Source organism: Narcine bancroftii, chromosome 13 (genome assembly GCF_036971445.1).
Source record: "Narcine bancroftii isolate sNarBan1 chromosome 13, sNarBan1.hap1, whole genome shotgun sequence".
Classification (NCBI taxonomy): Eukaryota; Metazoa; Chordata; class Chondrichthyes; order Torpediniformes; family Narcinidae; genus Narcine; species Narcine bancroftii.
This window is the reverse complement of record NC_091481.1, coordinates 66,407,390-66,424,059: the sequence shown is the minus strand read 5'-3', so window position 1 is coordinate 66,424,059 and position 16,670 is coordinate 66,407,390. Positions and strand designations below refer to the sequence as shown.

At 43.3% G+C, this 16,670-nt stretch overlaps 1 protein-coding gene across 2 annotated transcripts in view; it reads right to left on the bottom strand.

Moving 5' to 3' along the window:
- The window catches only part of ruvbl2 (RuvB-like AAA ATPase 2), a 42,450-nt gene extending 33,610 nt beyond the window's left edge, over positions 1 to 8,840 (bottom strand). The window contains exon 1 of one of the 2 annotated variants that reach the window (XM_069909147.1): positions 8,780 to 8,840. In XM_069909147.1, coding sequence (XP_069765248.1) covers positions 8,780 to 8,788 — 9 coding nt within the window. In that variant the 5' untranslated portion in view covers positions 8,789 to 8,840. The remainder of the gene's footprint in view (positions 1 to 8,779) is intronic. The other variant, XM_069909146.1, reaches the window with a different exon arrangement.
- Between the last annotated feature and the right edge of the window lie 7,830 nt (positions 8,841 to 16,670).

Here is a 16,670-nt window from a genome sequence, read left to right as displayed (position 1 = left end):
CATAGATAGTATAGACAAGAAGTAATAAGGGAAGGTAATGGAATAGAGAGAATAAGGAGGGAATTAAAAGAGTGACCTTTGTGACATATAAAAAGTGAAATCTTTTCTGGGGGGGGCTGGGTGGGGGAAAAGAGCGGTCACTGCAAAATCAGTTGACGCTTGCGAGTGGATTCGCAAATCCAAATGGAGAGGGGAGATGTGGTTGTCCGACAAGGGATAAAGGACAACTCAGGAGGGGAAGGGGAGATTGGGGATAAAGAAGATAGAAATAGGAGAATAAGGAAAATGTGGGATGTTGTAGGAATGTTGTCTGGTAAAGAGTTGAAAATAAGAAAACAGAAATGGAAAAGGAGGAAAGGTAATGATGAAAAAACGGAAAGAGAAGATAAACAAAATATAAAATGGCTACGCTGAACTATATGACTTTAAATATTAATGGAATACATAACCAAATTAAAAGGAAGAAACTACTAAATTTACTGAAAAAGGAAAAAATAGATATAGCATTTGTCCAAGAAACACACTTAACTGAATTGGAGCACAAGAAATTAAAGAGAGATTGGGTAGGACATGTAACAGCAGCATCGTATAATTCAAAAGCAAGAGGAGTGGCTATATTAATTAGCAAAAATGTGCCATTTAAAATAGAAGAGGAAATAATAGATCCAGCAGGGAGATATGTTATGATAAAATGTCAGATATATTCGGAGCTTTGGAATCTACTTAATATATATTCACCTAACGAAGAAGATCAAAAGTTTATGCAAGATATCTTTTTGAAGGTAGCTAATACGCAAGGGAACATACTAATAGGAGGGGATTTCAATCTGAATTTGAATCCAAATATGGATAAAACGGGGAAAAAAATTAACAGGAAGAACAAAGTAACCAAATTTATAATTAAATCAATGCAAGAAATGAAACTTGTGGACATATGGAGGAAACAAAACCCAAAAGAAAAGGAATACTCATACTACTCGACTAGACATAAAACATACTCAAGGATAGACCTATTCCTGTTATCAGCCCACATTCAAGGGAGAGTTAGGAAAACGGAATATAAAGCTAGACTATTATCGGACCACTCACCCCTGATATTGACAATAGAGTTAGAGGACATCCCTCCAAGAATGTATAGATGGAGATTAAACCCCATGCTACTTAAAAGACAGGATTTTAGAGAATTTATTGAAAAACAATTAAAAATGTACTTTGAAGTAAATACGGAATCAGTGGAAGATAAGTTTATACTATGGGACGCAATGAAAGCATTCATTAGAGGACAAATAATAAGTTATGCAACCAAGATGAAGAAGGACTATAATCAGGAAACAGAGCAGTTGGAAAGGGAAATAATAAACATAGAGAAAAAATTAGCAATAAAGGAAGATACAACCAAAAGAAGAGAATTGGCGGATAAAAAAATAAAATATGAAACATTACAAACATATAAGGTGGAGAAGAATATAATGAAGACAAAACAGAAATATTATGAACTAGGTGAAAAAACACACAAAATCTTAGCATGGCAGCTTAAGACAGAGCAAACTAAGAAAATGGTATTGGCAACAAGGAAAAAAGACAAACAAATTACATATAATCCAAAAGAAATTAAGGAAAACTTCAGAGAATTCTATGAACAATTATACCGAACTGAAAACGAAGGGAAAGAAGGGAAAATAGATGAATTTTTGACTAAAATTGAACTACCAAAACTACAAATAGAGGAACAAAATAAATTAACAGAACCATTTGGAACAGTAGAAATACAAGAGATAATAAAAAATTTACCAAATAATAAGACACCAGGAGAGGATGGACTCCCAATAGAATTCTACAAAACATTTAAAGATCTAATAATACCGCCCCTCCTGGATGTAATCAACCAGATTGATGAGACACAAAACTTACCAGATTCATGTAAAACAGCAATAATTACAGTGATACTAAAACAAGGGAAAGATCCACTCTCACCAGCGTCATATAGACCAATATCTCTGCTAAACACAGATTATAAGATAATAGCTAAACTATTAGCAAACAGATTAGCAGAACAGGTACCGAAAATGGTAAATTTAGACCAAACTGGATTTATCAAAAAAAGACGCACAACAGACAATATTTGTAAATTTATTAACTTAATTCATGCAGTAGAAGGAAATAAAGCACCGGCAGTAGCAGTTGCTTTAGACGCAGAGAAGGCCTTCGACAGAGTAGAATGGAATTACTTGTTCAAAGTATTGCAAAAATTCAGTTTACCGGAGAAGTATATTAATTGGATTAAAGCATTATATGAGGGACCGTTAGCGAAAGTGACAGTAAATGGACATGTATCAAAGCAATTTAACTTAAGCAGGTCAACGCGGCAGGGATGCCCACTATCACCATTATTGTTTGCGCTAGCTATAGAACCACTAGCAGAATCGATAGGAATAGATAATAATATAAAAGGAATAAAAATAAAAGACAGGGAATATAAAATCAGTCTATTTGCGGATGATGTGATAGTGTACTTAACAGAACCAGAACTATCAATAAAAGAACTATATAAGAAATTGAAGGAATATGGAGAAGTGTCGGGATACAAGATAAACGTAAATAAAAGTGAAGCAATGCCTATGAATAACGCGGATTTCTCAAAATTTAAGGAGGAATCCCCATTCAGATGGCAAATGCAGGCAATAAGATACCTAGGTGTGCAAATAAACAAAAATCTAGGCCAATTATATAAACTCAATTACAATCCACTAATGAAAAAATTACAGGACGATTTAGAGCATTGGAAAGAGCTACCACTAACACTGATAGGAAGGATAAACTGTATTAAAATGAACATTTTTCCAAGGATACTATACTTATTTCAGGCATTGCCAATACAACTGACAGAAAAATTCTTCAAAGAGTTAAAGAAAATAATAAGGAGATTTTTATGAAGAGGGGGGAAACCGAGGATAGCACTAGATAAATTAACAGAATGGTATAAACAAGGAGGCTTACAATTGCCAAACTTCAAAAATTATTATAGAGCCGCACAATTAAGGTACCTATCAGATTTTTATCAAACAAGGGAAAAACCAGACTGGACGAGACTAGAATTAGATAAAATAGGGGAAAAGATACCTGAACACATATTATATAAATGGGACGAAAAATTGGTACAACATAGAACTTCTCCAGTATTACACCATCTCCTCAATATATGGAAGAAGATTCATGTAGAAAGAAATAAAATAAATTATCAAATACCAAAACTAATATTGACGCAAAATAAGCTACTCCCTTTTACAATAGACAACCTTTCCTTTAGAAAATGGGAAAAAAAAGGGATTAAAAGAATAGAAAATTGTTTTTCAGGAAGTAGATTCTTATCCTTTGAACAAATGAGAGATAAGTACAATATAACTGGAGATACAGCGCTGGCATATTACCAACTGAGATCCTACTTGAAAGATAAATTAGGAAGCAATTTGAGTTTACCAGAGGGAAGTAACCTTGAATATGTGATTACAGATACAATGTTAATCAAAAGATTTATAACAAATATGTATATCAAACTGCAAGAAAAGAAGAATGAGGAAACAAATGGTAAAACTAAACAAAAATGGGAACAAGATTTAAATATAAAGATAAAAAAGGAAACATGGGAGAAATTATGTTCTGGAACGATGAGAAATACAATAAATACGAGGCTGCGTATGATACAATATAATTGGTTACACAGACTATACATTACACCGCAAAAGTTAAATAAATGGGACCCAACAGTATCTGATAGATGTTTTCGATGTAAAAAAGAAAGGGGAACAACAATTCATGCAATCTGGACATGTGAGAGAGTAGAAAAATTTTGGGATGATCTCAATCAGATATTAAATAAAATAACAGAAAACAATATACCAAAGAATCCAGAGATCTTTCTCCTAAGTAACATAAAAAATAAAGAATTTGGAATTGACTTGGAAGATGCACAAAAAAGATTTGTCAAGATAGCCCTAGCCGTAGCAAAAAAATGTATTATGTCAACCTGGAAATTGGAAGATAATTTGAAAATACAACAATGGTATATAGAAATGAATAAATGTATTCCATTAGAAAAAATAACATATAGTTTAAGAAATAATATTGAAATATTCGAACAAGTATGGGAGCCTTACATTAAATACAATAGCGAAAACCTACCGGGAACAAACATTACCTAAGTTGATGGCAGGAGAAGAAAAGAAAAGAATGGACTCAGTAGAATTTCTGGTGTATTTTTGTTGAATGACAACATTGTCTGACTGAATTAATGCAACCTAGATTGTATACCTAAAATGGATGAGGGGGGGGTGGGGGGGTGGCTTGGGAGGGAGGGGGGGGGGGGGGGGGGGGAGAAAAAATCACTGTAAATGTGTGAAAAAGAAAAAGTGTATATCATGGCTATTGTGATTTATGGTGTGAAAAATAAAAAATTTAAAAAAAAAAAAAAAAAACCAGCCAAGATGTACGTTGACACAGGACGTGGAGTGTTATCGATGTGGAAACCGAGGTCACTTTGGAAAAGACCCATATTGCCCGTTTGCAGAAAGTGTGGAGGTAAGGACCATTTTGCAAACAAGTGCAAAAGCAAGTCCAATGCAGACCAGAAGAGGAAGAGTACAACTTCCAAAGGCAAAGCCTGGGGGAAAGGAAAGTATCCTGGAAAGAAAGATACCATTTGCCAGATAGACGGTGACGATGATGATACCCAGGAGGAACAGAGTTGTTACCAATTTACGTTGAATGAAGTACATCATGAGAAGGTCCCAGTGATCATTGGTGGAGTGACAGTGCAGGTCATTGTAGACTCAGGCAGTGACAGTAATGTGATTGATCGACATTTATGGGAGAAGCTGAAAAGGAAAAAGATCATCTGTACCTCAAAGAAGTGTTCCAAGAAACTGTATCCATACACAGCAACCAAGCCATTGCAGACCATTGGATGTTTTACTGCAACTGTTGAAGCTGGAGATAAGTACATCGAAGCAGAGTTTATGGTCATAGAAGAGAGGGGAGAACCATTGCTGAGTAGAAGCACAGCGCAAGACCTGGCAATACTTCATATTGGAGCTTGTGTCAATTCAATTCAGTCATACGAGGATATGAAGCAAGAATTCCCCGCAGTCTTCCAAGGAGTAGGAAAGCTGAAAGGTCGACAATTGAAGCTAGCGGTAGATGAAACAGTCAAACCCAAGGCACAACCAATGCGCCGAACTCCGTTTGGACTTCGTGGGAAAGTCGAAGCCAAAATTAAAGAATTGATCGAACAAGACATTATTGAACCTGTGGAACATTCGACGCAATGGGTCAGCCCAGTAGTGATTGTGCCCAAACCAAAGGGTGACATAAGACTATGTGTTGACATGAGAATGGCCAATGAAGCTATAATTAGAGAACGACACCCTATACCAACAGTGGATGAAATACTTCAAGAACTAACTACCAGCAAGGTATTCTCAAAAATTGATCTGAAATGGGGCTATCATCAATTAGAGCTGGATCCAGGTTCCCGAGATGTAACAACATTTGTGACTCACTGTGGATTGTATCGTTACAAGAGACTATCATTTGGAATTAATGCAGCTTCTGAGATCTACCAGTATGAAATCCATTGAGTGATTCAAGGCATTCCTGGAGTTGCCAACATTTCTGACGACATCATAGTCCATGCACCAACGAAGGAAGAGCATGACAAACGGTTGAGTCGTGTACTATCTAGACTACAGGAGGCAGGCCTTACCGTGAATGGAAACAAGTGCCAGTTCGGTGTGTCAGAAATGGACTTCATGGGACACAGACTTACACGGGAAGGACTAAACCCTGCAGAGGCCAAGGTGAAAGCTATTGCAGAGGCACGTGCACCTCAGAACGCAACAGAGGTGAGGAGTTTCCTGGGATTGGTCAATTTTTGTGCAAAGTTCATTCCTAATTTCGCTACAGTGGCAGAACCACTAAGGAAACTAACCAGGAAAGGTGTACCTTTTCATTTTGGATCTGAGCAGAAGAAAGCATTCACAGCGCTGAAGCAAAGCCTGACAGATGCAAAAACTCTTGGATATTACGATCCGGCGGCATCAACCAAAGTCATAGCGGATGCCAGCCCGGTTGGTTTAGGAACCGTGTTGGTCCAGATGCATGATGGAGGACCAAGAATCATTGCCTATGCCAGCAGATCGTTATCAGATGTGGAAAGAAGATACTCTCAGACAGAGAAAGAAGCACTCGGACTTGTATGGGCCTGTGAGAGGTTCCATGCATATTTATACGGCATTGAATTTGAACTCATTCACAGATTATAAGCCATTAGAGGTGATCTATGCACCTAGATCCAAACCATGTGCCAGAATAGAGAGATGGGTACTCAGACTACAACCCTACAAATATAAAGTAATCCACATTGCAGGGAAAACAAACATTGCAGATCCACTGTCCAGATCGGTGAAGGATGGTGGTCCACAATCCAAGTCAGAATTGGGAACAGAAACAGAGAGCTTTGTACGCTTCGTAGCTATTCAGTCGACACTGAAAGCTGTGACTACGAAGGAAGTCGAGAGAGAATCCGAACGTGATCCAGAACTCAAGGAAGTAAGAGAATGCATACAGAGTGGACAATGGGACAAGTGTACTCACAAGGCTTACATTCCCATTAGAGATGAACTTTGTTGCATCGGACAGTGTGTATTCAGAGGTTGCAGATTGGTGATTCCGCAAAGATTGAGACCGAAGATCGTATCCTTAGCACATGAAGGACACCTAGGTATTGCTGGTACCAAGCAAAACCTCAGGACCAAGGTATGGTGGCCAGGTTGTGATAAAGACGCAGAGAGATTTGTTAAAACTTGTCATGGATGTCAAATCACAAGTAGGAGTAATCCGCCAGAACCGATCTGGAGTACGCAACTCCCGACAGGACCATGGATCGACGTAGCTGTTGATTTTCTTGGACCTTTACCGACGGGTGAATCAATTATGGTAGTGATAGATTACTACAGCAGATACTATGAGTACGTGGTGTTGAAGTCCACAACCACTGAAAAAACAATACAAGCATTAGCAGAGATATTCGCAAGATATGGATTACTTGTCAGCCACAAACGAGCCTGCAGCTGACGTGGACTTTTTACCCCCTCCATAAATCTTCGTCCGCGAAGCCAAGCCAAAGAAGAATACTCTGACAATGGTCCACAATTCATTTCAGAGACATTTGCGGAATACATGAGGACCACAGGTATCCACCATCATAAAGTAACTCCGAAATGGCCGCAAGCCAACGGAGAAGTAGAGAGACAAAATCAGTCCATTGAAAAACGATTGAGGATTGCACACGCAGAGGGACAAAATTGGCGAGAAGCATTGCTATCTTATGTGGCTGTCTATCGAGCAACGCCTCATGCAACCACTGGAAAAAGTCCTGCAGAAGCATTTTTTGGGAGAAAAATCCGCACAAAAATGCCAGAAATAAAGGAAATCCGAGACGACCAGGAGATGAGGGACCACGATGCTGAAAAGAAAGGTGCAGCAAAGCTGTACACAGATTCGAAACGTGGAGCCAAGTACTCAGACATCATGCCAGGAGATAATGTTCTAGTGAGGCATGAAACTGGTGGTAAGCTAGACACACCTTATTACCATCAACCCTATACTGTTGTATCCAGAAGTGGCAGTATGGTGACAGTCAAGTCTCCGACTGGAGTCCTGTATAAGAGAAATGTCTCAGGTGTAAAAAGGTACCAGTCCAGAGATACATCGAGCGAAGAGGTTGAAAGGCCAATACGAGATGTTGAAACTGAGAGACCTGATGATGTTCCAGAGGCAGTTACCAGCACTCCTGATGAAGTGACTAGAGCGCCAGAAACACCGGAAGCCGTGGCGAGCAGTATTGCCGACGCCGAGAGTGAACAACCGAGAAGCGACGACAATATCGCAGGCAGGCCGAAACGAAACCGGAAAGTGCCCAAACGATACGAAGACTTTGTGCCATAGTTTTAGTAAGAACTTTGGGACAGTATTTTAATCTTATATCATAAAGTGCATGTATGAGTGCTGTAGGAAGTAAATTTTATGTAGTTGAGTTATAGTATTACCATTAGTTACGATGTTTGTATGTTTCCGAGGGATATTGGTAAGTGAAGGTAAAGTTTATTTCTGATTAAAGGAGGGATGTCATGATAATGAATATGTATGAGATGTACCGGAAATCACGTGGTATGAAAGAGAGATAAGAACATAAGCATGAGAACAAAGGAAACGGGAGAATTAAGCCACTGAGAAGTTTACCTGATAAAACTTGTGTTTAATGTTTTATTAACTTCACATTTCGGGCCACAAATGTGACACCTCTCTCCCTTTATCCCCTCCCTCCTTCCATTTTCTCCCTCCCTCTCTCTCTTTCCATTTTCCTTCCCTCTCTCCCCTCCCACTCTCCCTTCCCCCCTCCCACTCTCCCTTCCCCCCTCCCACTCTCCCTTCCCCCTCTTTACCTCCCTCCCTCTCACTCTACCTCCCTCTCCCTCTCTCTCCCTCTCCCCTTCCCACTCTCCCTCTCCCCCTTCCCCTCTCCCTTCCCCCTCCCCCCCTTCCCCCTCCCCCTCTCCCTTCCCCCTCCCCCTCTCCCTTCCCCCTCTCCCTTTCCCCCCTCTCTCCCTCTCCCCCTCTCTCTCTCTCTTTTCCCCCTTCCTCTCCTTTCCCTCTCTCTTTCCCTCCCTCCCTCTCTCTTTACCTCCCTCTCCCTTTCCACCTCCTTCTCCCCGCTCCCTCTCACCGTTGCCATGCTGCTGTCGCTGGTTTCCAACGGCAGGTCGGCTCCAGACTCACTTCCGGTCCGTCCGAACAAACCGTTCCGACCGGATCCGCCGGCCCGCACCCAGGTTCCTCCTTGGGGTGAAGAGGCCCCCTCCCCCACCCCCCACCAGAGCGGGTCGTTCAGTTGCTGGAAAACACCAGGGTCTCTTCCCTCTACCCAGGGACCAACCTTCACCAATCTACGGCGTTTTGCAGATGATGGGAACTTGCTGTGTGCAATGTGATGGGTTCATTACATTCCCAAGGACAGTTTGCCCACCCTGAGATTGTTCAACCTTCCCTCCCCCTTGTTGGTTTGCAGCAAGTACCATGCCATTAGGCATTTTTATGCTGCATCTCTGGGGTAGCCGTCCAGGGACCCAGGTGCGATTAGTGGGCAAAAGGTTCTACCAGCGGGAGGGGGGGGGGGGGGGGGAACTGACCCAGTAAATTGCCAACATGGTGATTTAAGGGGGACTCCACCCCCCCCCCCCGCGATGACGTGTCATGCAAACTATCGGTGGTCGGTCTCCTCGTCCCCTCCCACCCATTCTCAGTCACCCGCCCCAGCATCAACCACGCTACCCCCCCACCCCAAGTCAGCCAACCCCTCTGCCCCCGCCAACCTCCCCCACGTCAGTGATCTCTCCCCTCGTGCCAGCCACCTCACTCCCCCCAGTTGTGACCCCCGCCCCCCCCCCCATCCCCATGGCAGCGACCCCTCTCTTATTCCCCCTGATCACAGCAGACACTTCAGGCGGGGTAACCGGGTCGGCCATTTTTGTTTTCAAGCGTCCTGGGTAGGTTCCCTGAGAACCTCCGAGGTAGGGCAGGGACCCAGTTGATTTTGGAGTCTGCTGACCCGGTCGGACCCTTTCAAGCTGCCTTGTGAGAGAGGTGCTAACTGGACCAATTGGCCAGTTAACCCCATTTTACAAGGCAACTTGAAAGTGCCTACTGACTAGACAATTATTTCTTGCTCATCTGTTATTGCCCTTCACTCGGTGGTGGAGAGCCACCTTTTTCAACATAGCAGACCTGGTGAAGGCACTCGAATAATATCGGTGAGCCAGTTGTATTCATCAGTGAGCAGGATGGGACAAATGGATGGGTATTTTGTGAGGAGATATCCTCCTTCCCCCACAGGCGCTGGGTCCCATGAGTTGACACATGGGCTTGTGTTTCCCCTTCCTCCTGTGTCAAACACTGGATAACAGGTTTTTTTTCAAAAGGTTTGCTTCTGAAATAAAATTGAGGATTTATCTAGACAACTTCAAGCTGAACACAAAGATCATTCCAGATTTGTTGTTTCACATAGGAAGTTGGGGAAATATTAAATTAACATTACATTGAATTTAGCATGTTTAATCACATAACATACCTCTGAGCCGAGCTCGCAGCTTGACTGCACGTGTTGCACAACGAATGTGAGGAGCCCAGGGTTTGTCTTGGTCACCTGTTTTACAACTGAAATAGAGCTCATATGCTTTCTTAATAAGTGCAGTCAGGCTGCATCTTTGAGCCTTAAGCGTATACTCACCACAAATGTAACAGAATGTATCACAGCTGTGGCCACATTGGTGTGATGTTTCTGGTGTGTTGAATCTTCCTGAAGACAATAAATGCTATTGATAAGTACACTCACTGTGCCTGAAGAACATGGGCATCAACGTGTTCAATCTATATCAATGTTAATGCACAGCATCTGTAGATGTGAGCTGCTTTTATAGCCTGTCTGTATCTATCCTGACTAAGCATGCCCAAGCCTCAGACAACATTTGTGTAGCACCAGCACTGAGTGCATGCTTGGACTGACCAAAACAGCTTGCTTTTTGGCCAATATACAAGTCGACTTAAAATGTGGCAGGAAATCACAAAATAAGTTAAATCTAAAAAAAAACAGAACGTGATAGGAAAATTTTAAGCTGATTTTCACGATCAGCAGCCATAAAATACACCCAAAAAGTGCAAAATCTTTGTTGTCCAGTGCAATGGATCTGTCCAAAGATTGAGGGACCACCCCAAAGTGGATAAGTGTTAAACAGCAAAATGTTAGGCTTGTTCAAATGTCAATTACTTTGAGGGATCTTTAGAATGGAGCCATACGTGCACACCCACACACACGCACACACATACACACATGCACACAGTCATACGCACACACGCTCATTCATAAACACCCAATTACGCACACACGTACACAAGTGCAAGTGCATGTGCGCACTCACATGCACAGACACACTCGCATATTCATATGCACGCACACAATCACACCCCCACACAGACACACACACACCCATACACACACATGTAAGCACACATACACACACACTCACACACACACACACACACACACACACACACACACACACACACACACACACACACACACACACACACACACACACACACACACACGAGTTGCCCCTGTTCAGTGAGTACTGCTGGTGTATGTTTCCTGATATCTCTCCTCTCCTGACACGTGTCATTTGAGATCATTAGGCAAATGCCAGGTTTTGTACGATCTCATGATCTCATATGGTCCCAGGATGCAGGGAGGGGCTTGAGGTACCTGAGGAAGAACATCTCTGTTTACCAGGTATGACCCGCAACACGACAACTGCAGCAGTCCCGCGACCCTGCCCTGTAAGTACAGACAGTTGTGTGGCTGAGGAAATCATTTCAAACCGCTGATCCAGGCAAAAAATGATACCAAATCTTTAGAAGTCCTGTAAGCCTCTGTGGGCAGAGAGAGGGAGGGAGGGAGGGGGAGAGGGAGAGAGAGAGAGAGAGAGAGAGAGAGAGAGAGAGAGAGAGGAGGAGGAGGGAGGGAGAGAGAGAGAGGGGGGAGAATGAAAACACAAAGAGGGAGGAGAGAGAGAGAGAGTGAAATCACAGGAACAGAGAGAGAGAGAGAGAAAGAGAGAGGAGAAAGCAAGAGAGAGGGCTGAGAGAGAAAGAGAGATGGTGTGAGAGAAAGAGACACGGAGAGAGAAATGGAGAGAGAGAGAAAGATGGGAAATAGAGAAAATGAGAGAAAAAGACTGAGAGAGAGAGAGACGGGAGGGAGAGAGAAAGTGACAGAGGAAGTTGAGAAAAAGAGGGAAAAGGAAAGTGATAGAAAAAGGGAGATGGTAAGAGAAAGGAGAGGAAGGAGCGGGAGAGGGAAAGGGGTAGAGCGAGAGAGAGAGAGAGAGAGAGAGTATAAACAGTTCAAGTTGTAGTCTTTTGTTCAAGGCTGGCTACCTGACATTTCTTGATGAGGCACTGTTACCATTGGCCGAAATTTATCGTAAGTGCACAAGAACTGTGGACAAGAAGAATGTTTTTACTCAGTGACTAATTGTAAATGGATTAAAATGTCCAAAAGAAGCAGCAGCAATTATCAACAGGATGACCACTCGCTGCCCACTGAGGGAGGAACAGGATCGTGGGACCAAATGAAGCAGTTTCAAATAGCCAATGGGCCAAAGGGCCATTCTGGGAACTGAAGGGTCCATTCACAGGTCCACCTACATCTCCTCAAGGACAAGTTGGAGCAGATAGGTAATGCTGGCCTTGTCGGCGTCACCCAGGTCACTGGCGATGAACAAATACAAAAGGCAGTGCCATGAGTGGGGATTTCCTGGGGTGATGAAGGTGTGAGAGATGAGGTTTCTAACAAAGGTGCTATGCAAATGCAGATCTCCCTTTGCAGATCAGTGCTGGAGATGGCCAGTGTGGTTAAGCCCTTTGCAAGATCACAAGATATAGGAGCAGAAGTCGACCCATTGGCCCAACAAGTCTGCTCTGCCATTCTAATCATGAGCTGATGCATCCTCCCCACTCAGCCCCACTCCCCATAACCCTCGATACCCTGACTTATCAAATACCTGTCAATCTCTGCCTTAAATCCACCCAATGACTTCACTTCCATGGCTGCCTGTGGCAACAAGTTCCACAGGCTCACGACCCTCTGGCTAAATAAATCTGCATCTGTTTTAAATTGATGCCCTTTTATCCTGAAGTTGTGCCCTCTTGTCCTCAACTCCCCTCCCATGGGAAACATCCTTGCCACATCTACTTTGTTCAAAATGCCTCTAAAAGATTCCCCCCCTTCATCCTTCTGTACCCCAACATACAGTCCAAGAGCCAACAAATGTTCCTCATTTACTAACCCTTTCATTCCTGGTATAATTCTCATAAATCTTCTCTGAACCCTCTCCAGGGTTCTCAAATAAGGTGCCGAAAACTGTACACAGGACTCCTCTCACCAGGGTATTACAGAGTCTCAACATCACATTCCTGCTCTTGTATGCTATCCCTCTCGAAACGATCGCCAACACTGCATTTGCCTTCTTCACTAACCTGGAGGTCAACCTTTAGGGCAGGGGGCGGCCAAACTTTCTTAACGTAAGAGCCTCATACGAAGAACTTCAGACGTATAAGAGCCACAAGACATGAAAAAAATATTACAACACATTTTCACTCTTATTGTTACAAACATTTTATGTAAATATTGAGACGTTCAGGTACGTAATAATATTTATTCATGTATGAAGTTTTTAAATGCTAACTTATATTAGTTTCGAAAATCAAAAAGGACACATACAGTATATAGTTGGGTTTTATGGACCAATTTTTTGGGGTAAAATTTAAGGGGTCGACTATTACACGCATACTACTTTTGACCATGGTAAGTGCCTGCGTTGCTTGGACCATTAGGAGCTCGGATGGGCGGGCAAGCGGTGAGAAGACCGCTTTTGGGGTGCCAAGAGCTCAGACAGGTGGGTGGCTGGGGTGTCGGAAGCTTAGATGGGCGGCTTGTCTGGGCCTAGGCGAGAGTCCCACAGTGGAGGCACCAGGATCTCTGCGAGCCGCACATTATATGTCAAAGAGCCGCGTGTGACTCGCTTGGCCATCCCCTGCTTTGGGGTATCCTGCACGAGGACTTCCTTCAGCCACTGCATCTGTACTAACCATCAAGCACCAAATTTTTACTGAGCTGAACTTATTTTTCCCACATTCCCAGCAACTTTTTTTGTGACCTGCCTGGATAGCACGCAAAACAGAGCTTTTTACTGTATCCCTGTGCAACTAATACACAGCTAAACTCCCCCCCTCCAGATTCACACTCTTGGGGCAATTTAGAATCAGAATTTATTGTCATGAGTATGTAACAAAATTTGTTGTTTTGTGTCACAGGGCAAACATTAAATAAACCACGGTACAAAATAAATAAAAATAGTGCAAGAAAAAGACAAACTAGTGTCCGTGGTTCATGTTCATTCAGGAATCTGATGGCGGAGGGGAAGAAGCCGTCCTTGTACCGCTGTCTTCAGGCTCCTGTACCTTTCTCCCAATGGTAGCAGAGTGAAGGGAGCATGGCCTGGGTGGTGGTGGGTCCTTGAGGATAGAGGCTGCCTTTTTAAGACTCCTGTAGATGCCCTCATTGAGTGAAGACTGGTGCCCGTGATGTTGAAAGGCCAAATAGCTTTTTTCTGGTCAACCTCATGAACCTCCTCAAACACCTCACCAAGTACAGCTGCCTGGCAAGCCTTCTTTGTGACTGCATCGACATGGAGGCTGCAGGGTAGACCCTCATTAGCTAAATGGGTCAGGAAGAGTGGGAGGAAATTCAGGCGGCCACAGGGAGGATGTGCAAACTCCACACGGACAGTGCCGGAGGTCAGGATTGAACCAGTGGGCTCTACCTGTGCTGCCTCTGGGTAGGAAGTCATATCCTCAGTAGAATTCAGCATTGACTGGAGATGGACTAATAACTCTCTGCTTCCTTTTAATCCCAAGGCACCCAGGAAGAAGAGGTCTCAGAGTGGTGGGAATCCAATGATTCCACTGGTCTGCCTTCCTGCCTTTGTATTGTGTGGCCTTTCCTGTCCATCGAGCACCCTGCCCACTGATCAACCTGTCCTCACTACATCCTACACCACCTGTGGCACCAACCATTCTGCCTCAGGAAGCCTGGAGGACAAAGGTGCTACATTAGGCCGCAGTCTGGAAGGCGGTTCTGAACTGGATGCCTTCTCTGACACGACCATCTCTCTCAACAGTTCTGCCACCGATCCAAGCACAGCTGGGGGCGAAGGGCAACCTTATCGCCCAGTGAAAGGAGCAGGGATGGTGGAAGCGGGATTGACCAATTCTTTGGAGGCAGAGGATCTGACCGTGGACACTCAGCCTGGCCTCGATCAACGTGGGCCCAACGATTCACAGTCTTCCACTGCCCCCCCCTCCATCATGACCTCTGTGTCGGAGGAACCCCTTGTCTCGATGACTCCACTGATGGATACAGCCACTGCAACATGGAACAGTTCTGGAGACCTCCCCACTAGTCTAGGTAAAGATAAACCATTTTGGGTTTAAGGAATAGACCTTTCATGTCCACGATCACCCAGTGTGAAAGAATAGATTTAACGAACATGCTTAACAAAAGGTTAATGAATTGGAAAAGAATACAGTTGCCTTGTGACATAAATGAGAATGTGACTGCCTTCTAACATGGTCTTCCCTTTGCTATTTTTGCCCACTTATCTTCAGACACCACAGGGGAACATATTGTTATAAGAACAAGAATCGCCAGTTGTGTGAAACTCGTCTGAAACTTGTAGGATCTCATGCCCAAAGGTGTCTGAAAGTGCGATGAACACTCTGTATGCTTTGAGTGGGTCTCAGTGCAGAGAACGAGTTACTGAACCCTTTCTTTGTGCCCCTCACTCCCGCTAGCATTAACAAGGCATAAAGAAGCTGTTGTATGCTTAGTTGGTTCTGCTGTTGGTTTTATTTCAGTGCAGGCTGACTTTCACACCAGGGTATCTCAGAGGATAAGTTATTCGTCCAGTATCCAGAGGATGTCACTGTGAAGATGGAAGATCATGCACGGAAGCAGGCCATTCACCCCAACCTGTCCACCCTGACCAAAATGTCCCACCCACATCAATCCCACCTGCTTCCATTTGGTCCGTATCCCTCTAAACCAATGGTTTCCAAACTTTATCTTTCCCACTCACACATCACCTTAAGTAATCCCTATGTCAGCAAAAAAAAGGGTTGAGATCCATTGGTTTAGAGCAGTGGTTTTTCTTTCCACTCACATCCCACTTTAAACAATCCCTGTGCCATCGGTGCTCTGTGATTAGTAAGGGATGTAGGTGGGAAGGGAAGGTTAAGAATCACTGCTCTAGACCCAATTGTTACTGAAATATTTTGCTTGAGAAAAATTGTCATTGGTCCATTTCCTTTGGAGTTCTGAAACCGTGCACATAATGAGTCAATTAGGGACGATAAAACAGTGGTTTTCAAACTTTTTCTTTCCACTCATCATCCCACCTTAAGCAACCCCTTACTAATCACAGAGCACCCATGGCATCTGGGTGAAACAGATCCCATTATTTTTTACATTTGCATTAACAATAGGTGAGAACTGATGCTAAGGTTAGCATAAGTGCTCTATGGTTAATAAGGGTATGTAAGTGGGGCAAAAAATGGTTGGGAACCATTGCCTTAGGTCTATCTTCTCTGGTTACAGTTTCCCCTACTCTGGTTAAAAGACTGAGTAATTCACCCGATCTGTGCAAAGTGAAGGGAGGGAAGTTTAGAGAAGATTTTTTACACAGAGTTGTGGGTGCCCGGAATGCATTGCCAGGGGTGGTGGTGGAGGCTGGAACATTAGGGGCATTTAAGAGACTCTTAGACTGGGAAATGGATTATAGAGGGTTACGAAGTAGGGAGGGTTTTGGCTTTTTTTTGGCAGGCATATGGGTCGGCACAACGTTGTGGGACAAAAGGGCCTTGTTCTTGTTATGGTCCTGTTGTGATTTTGTGTACGTCTTCAAATCCCACTGAGGCAAATGGGAGTTGGAATTTAAGTAATG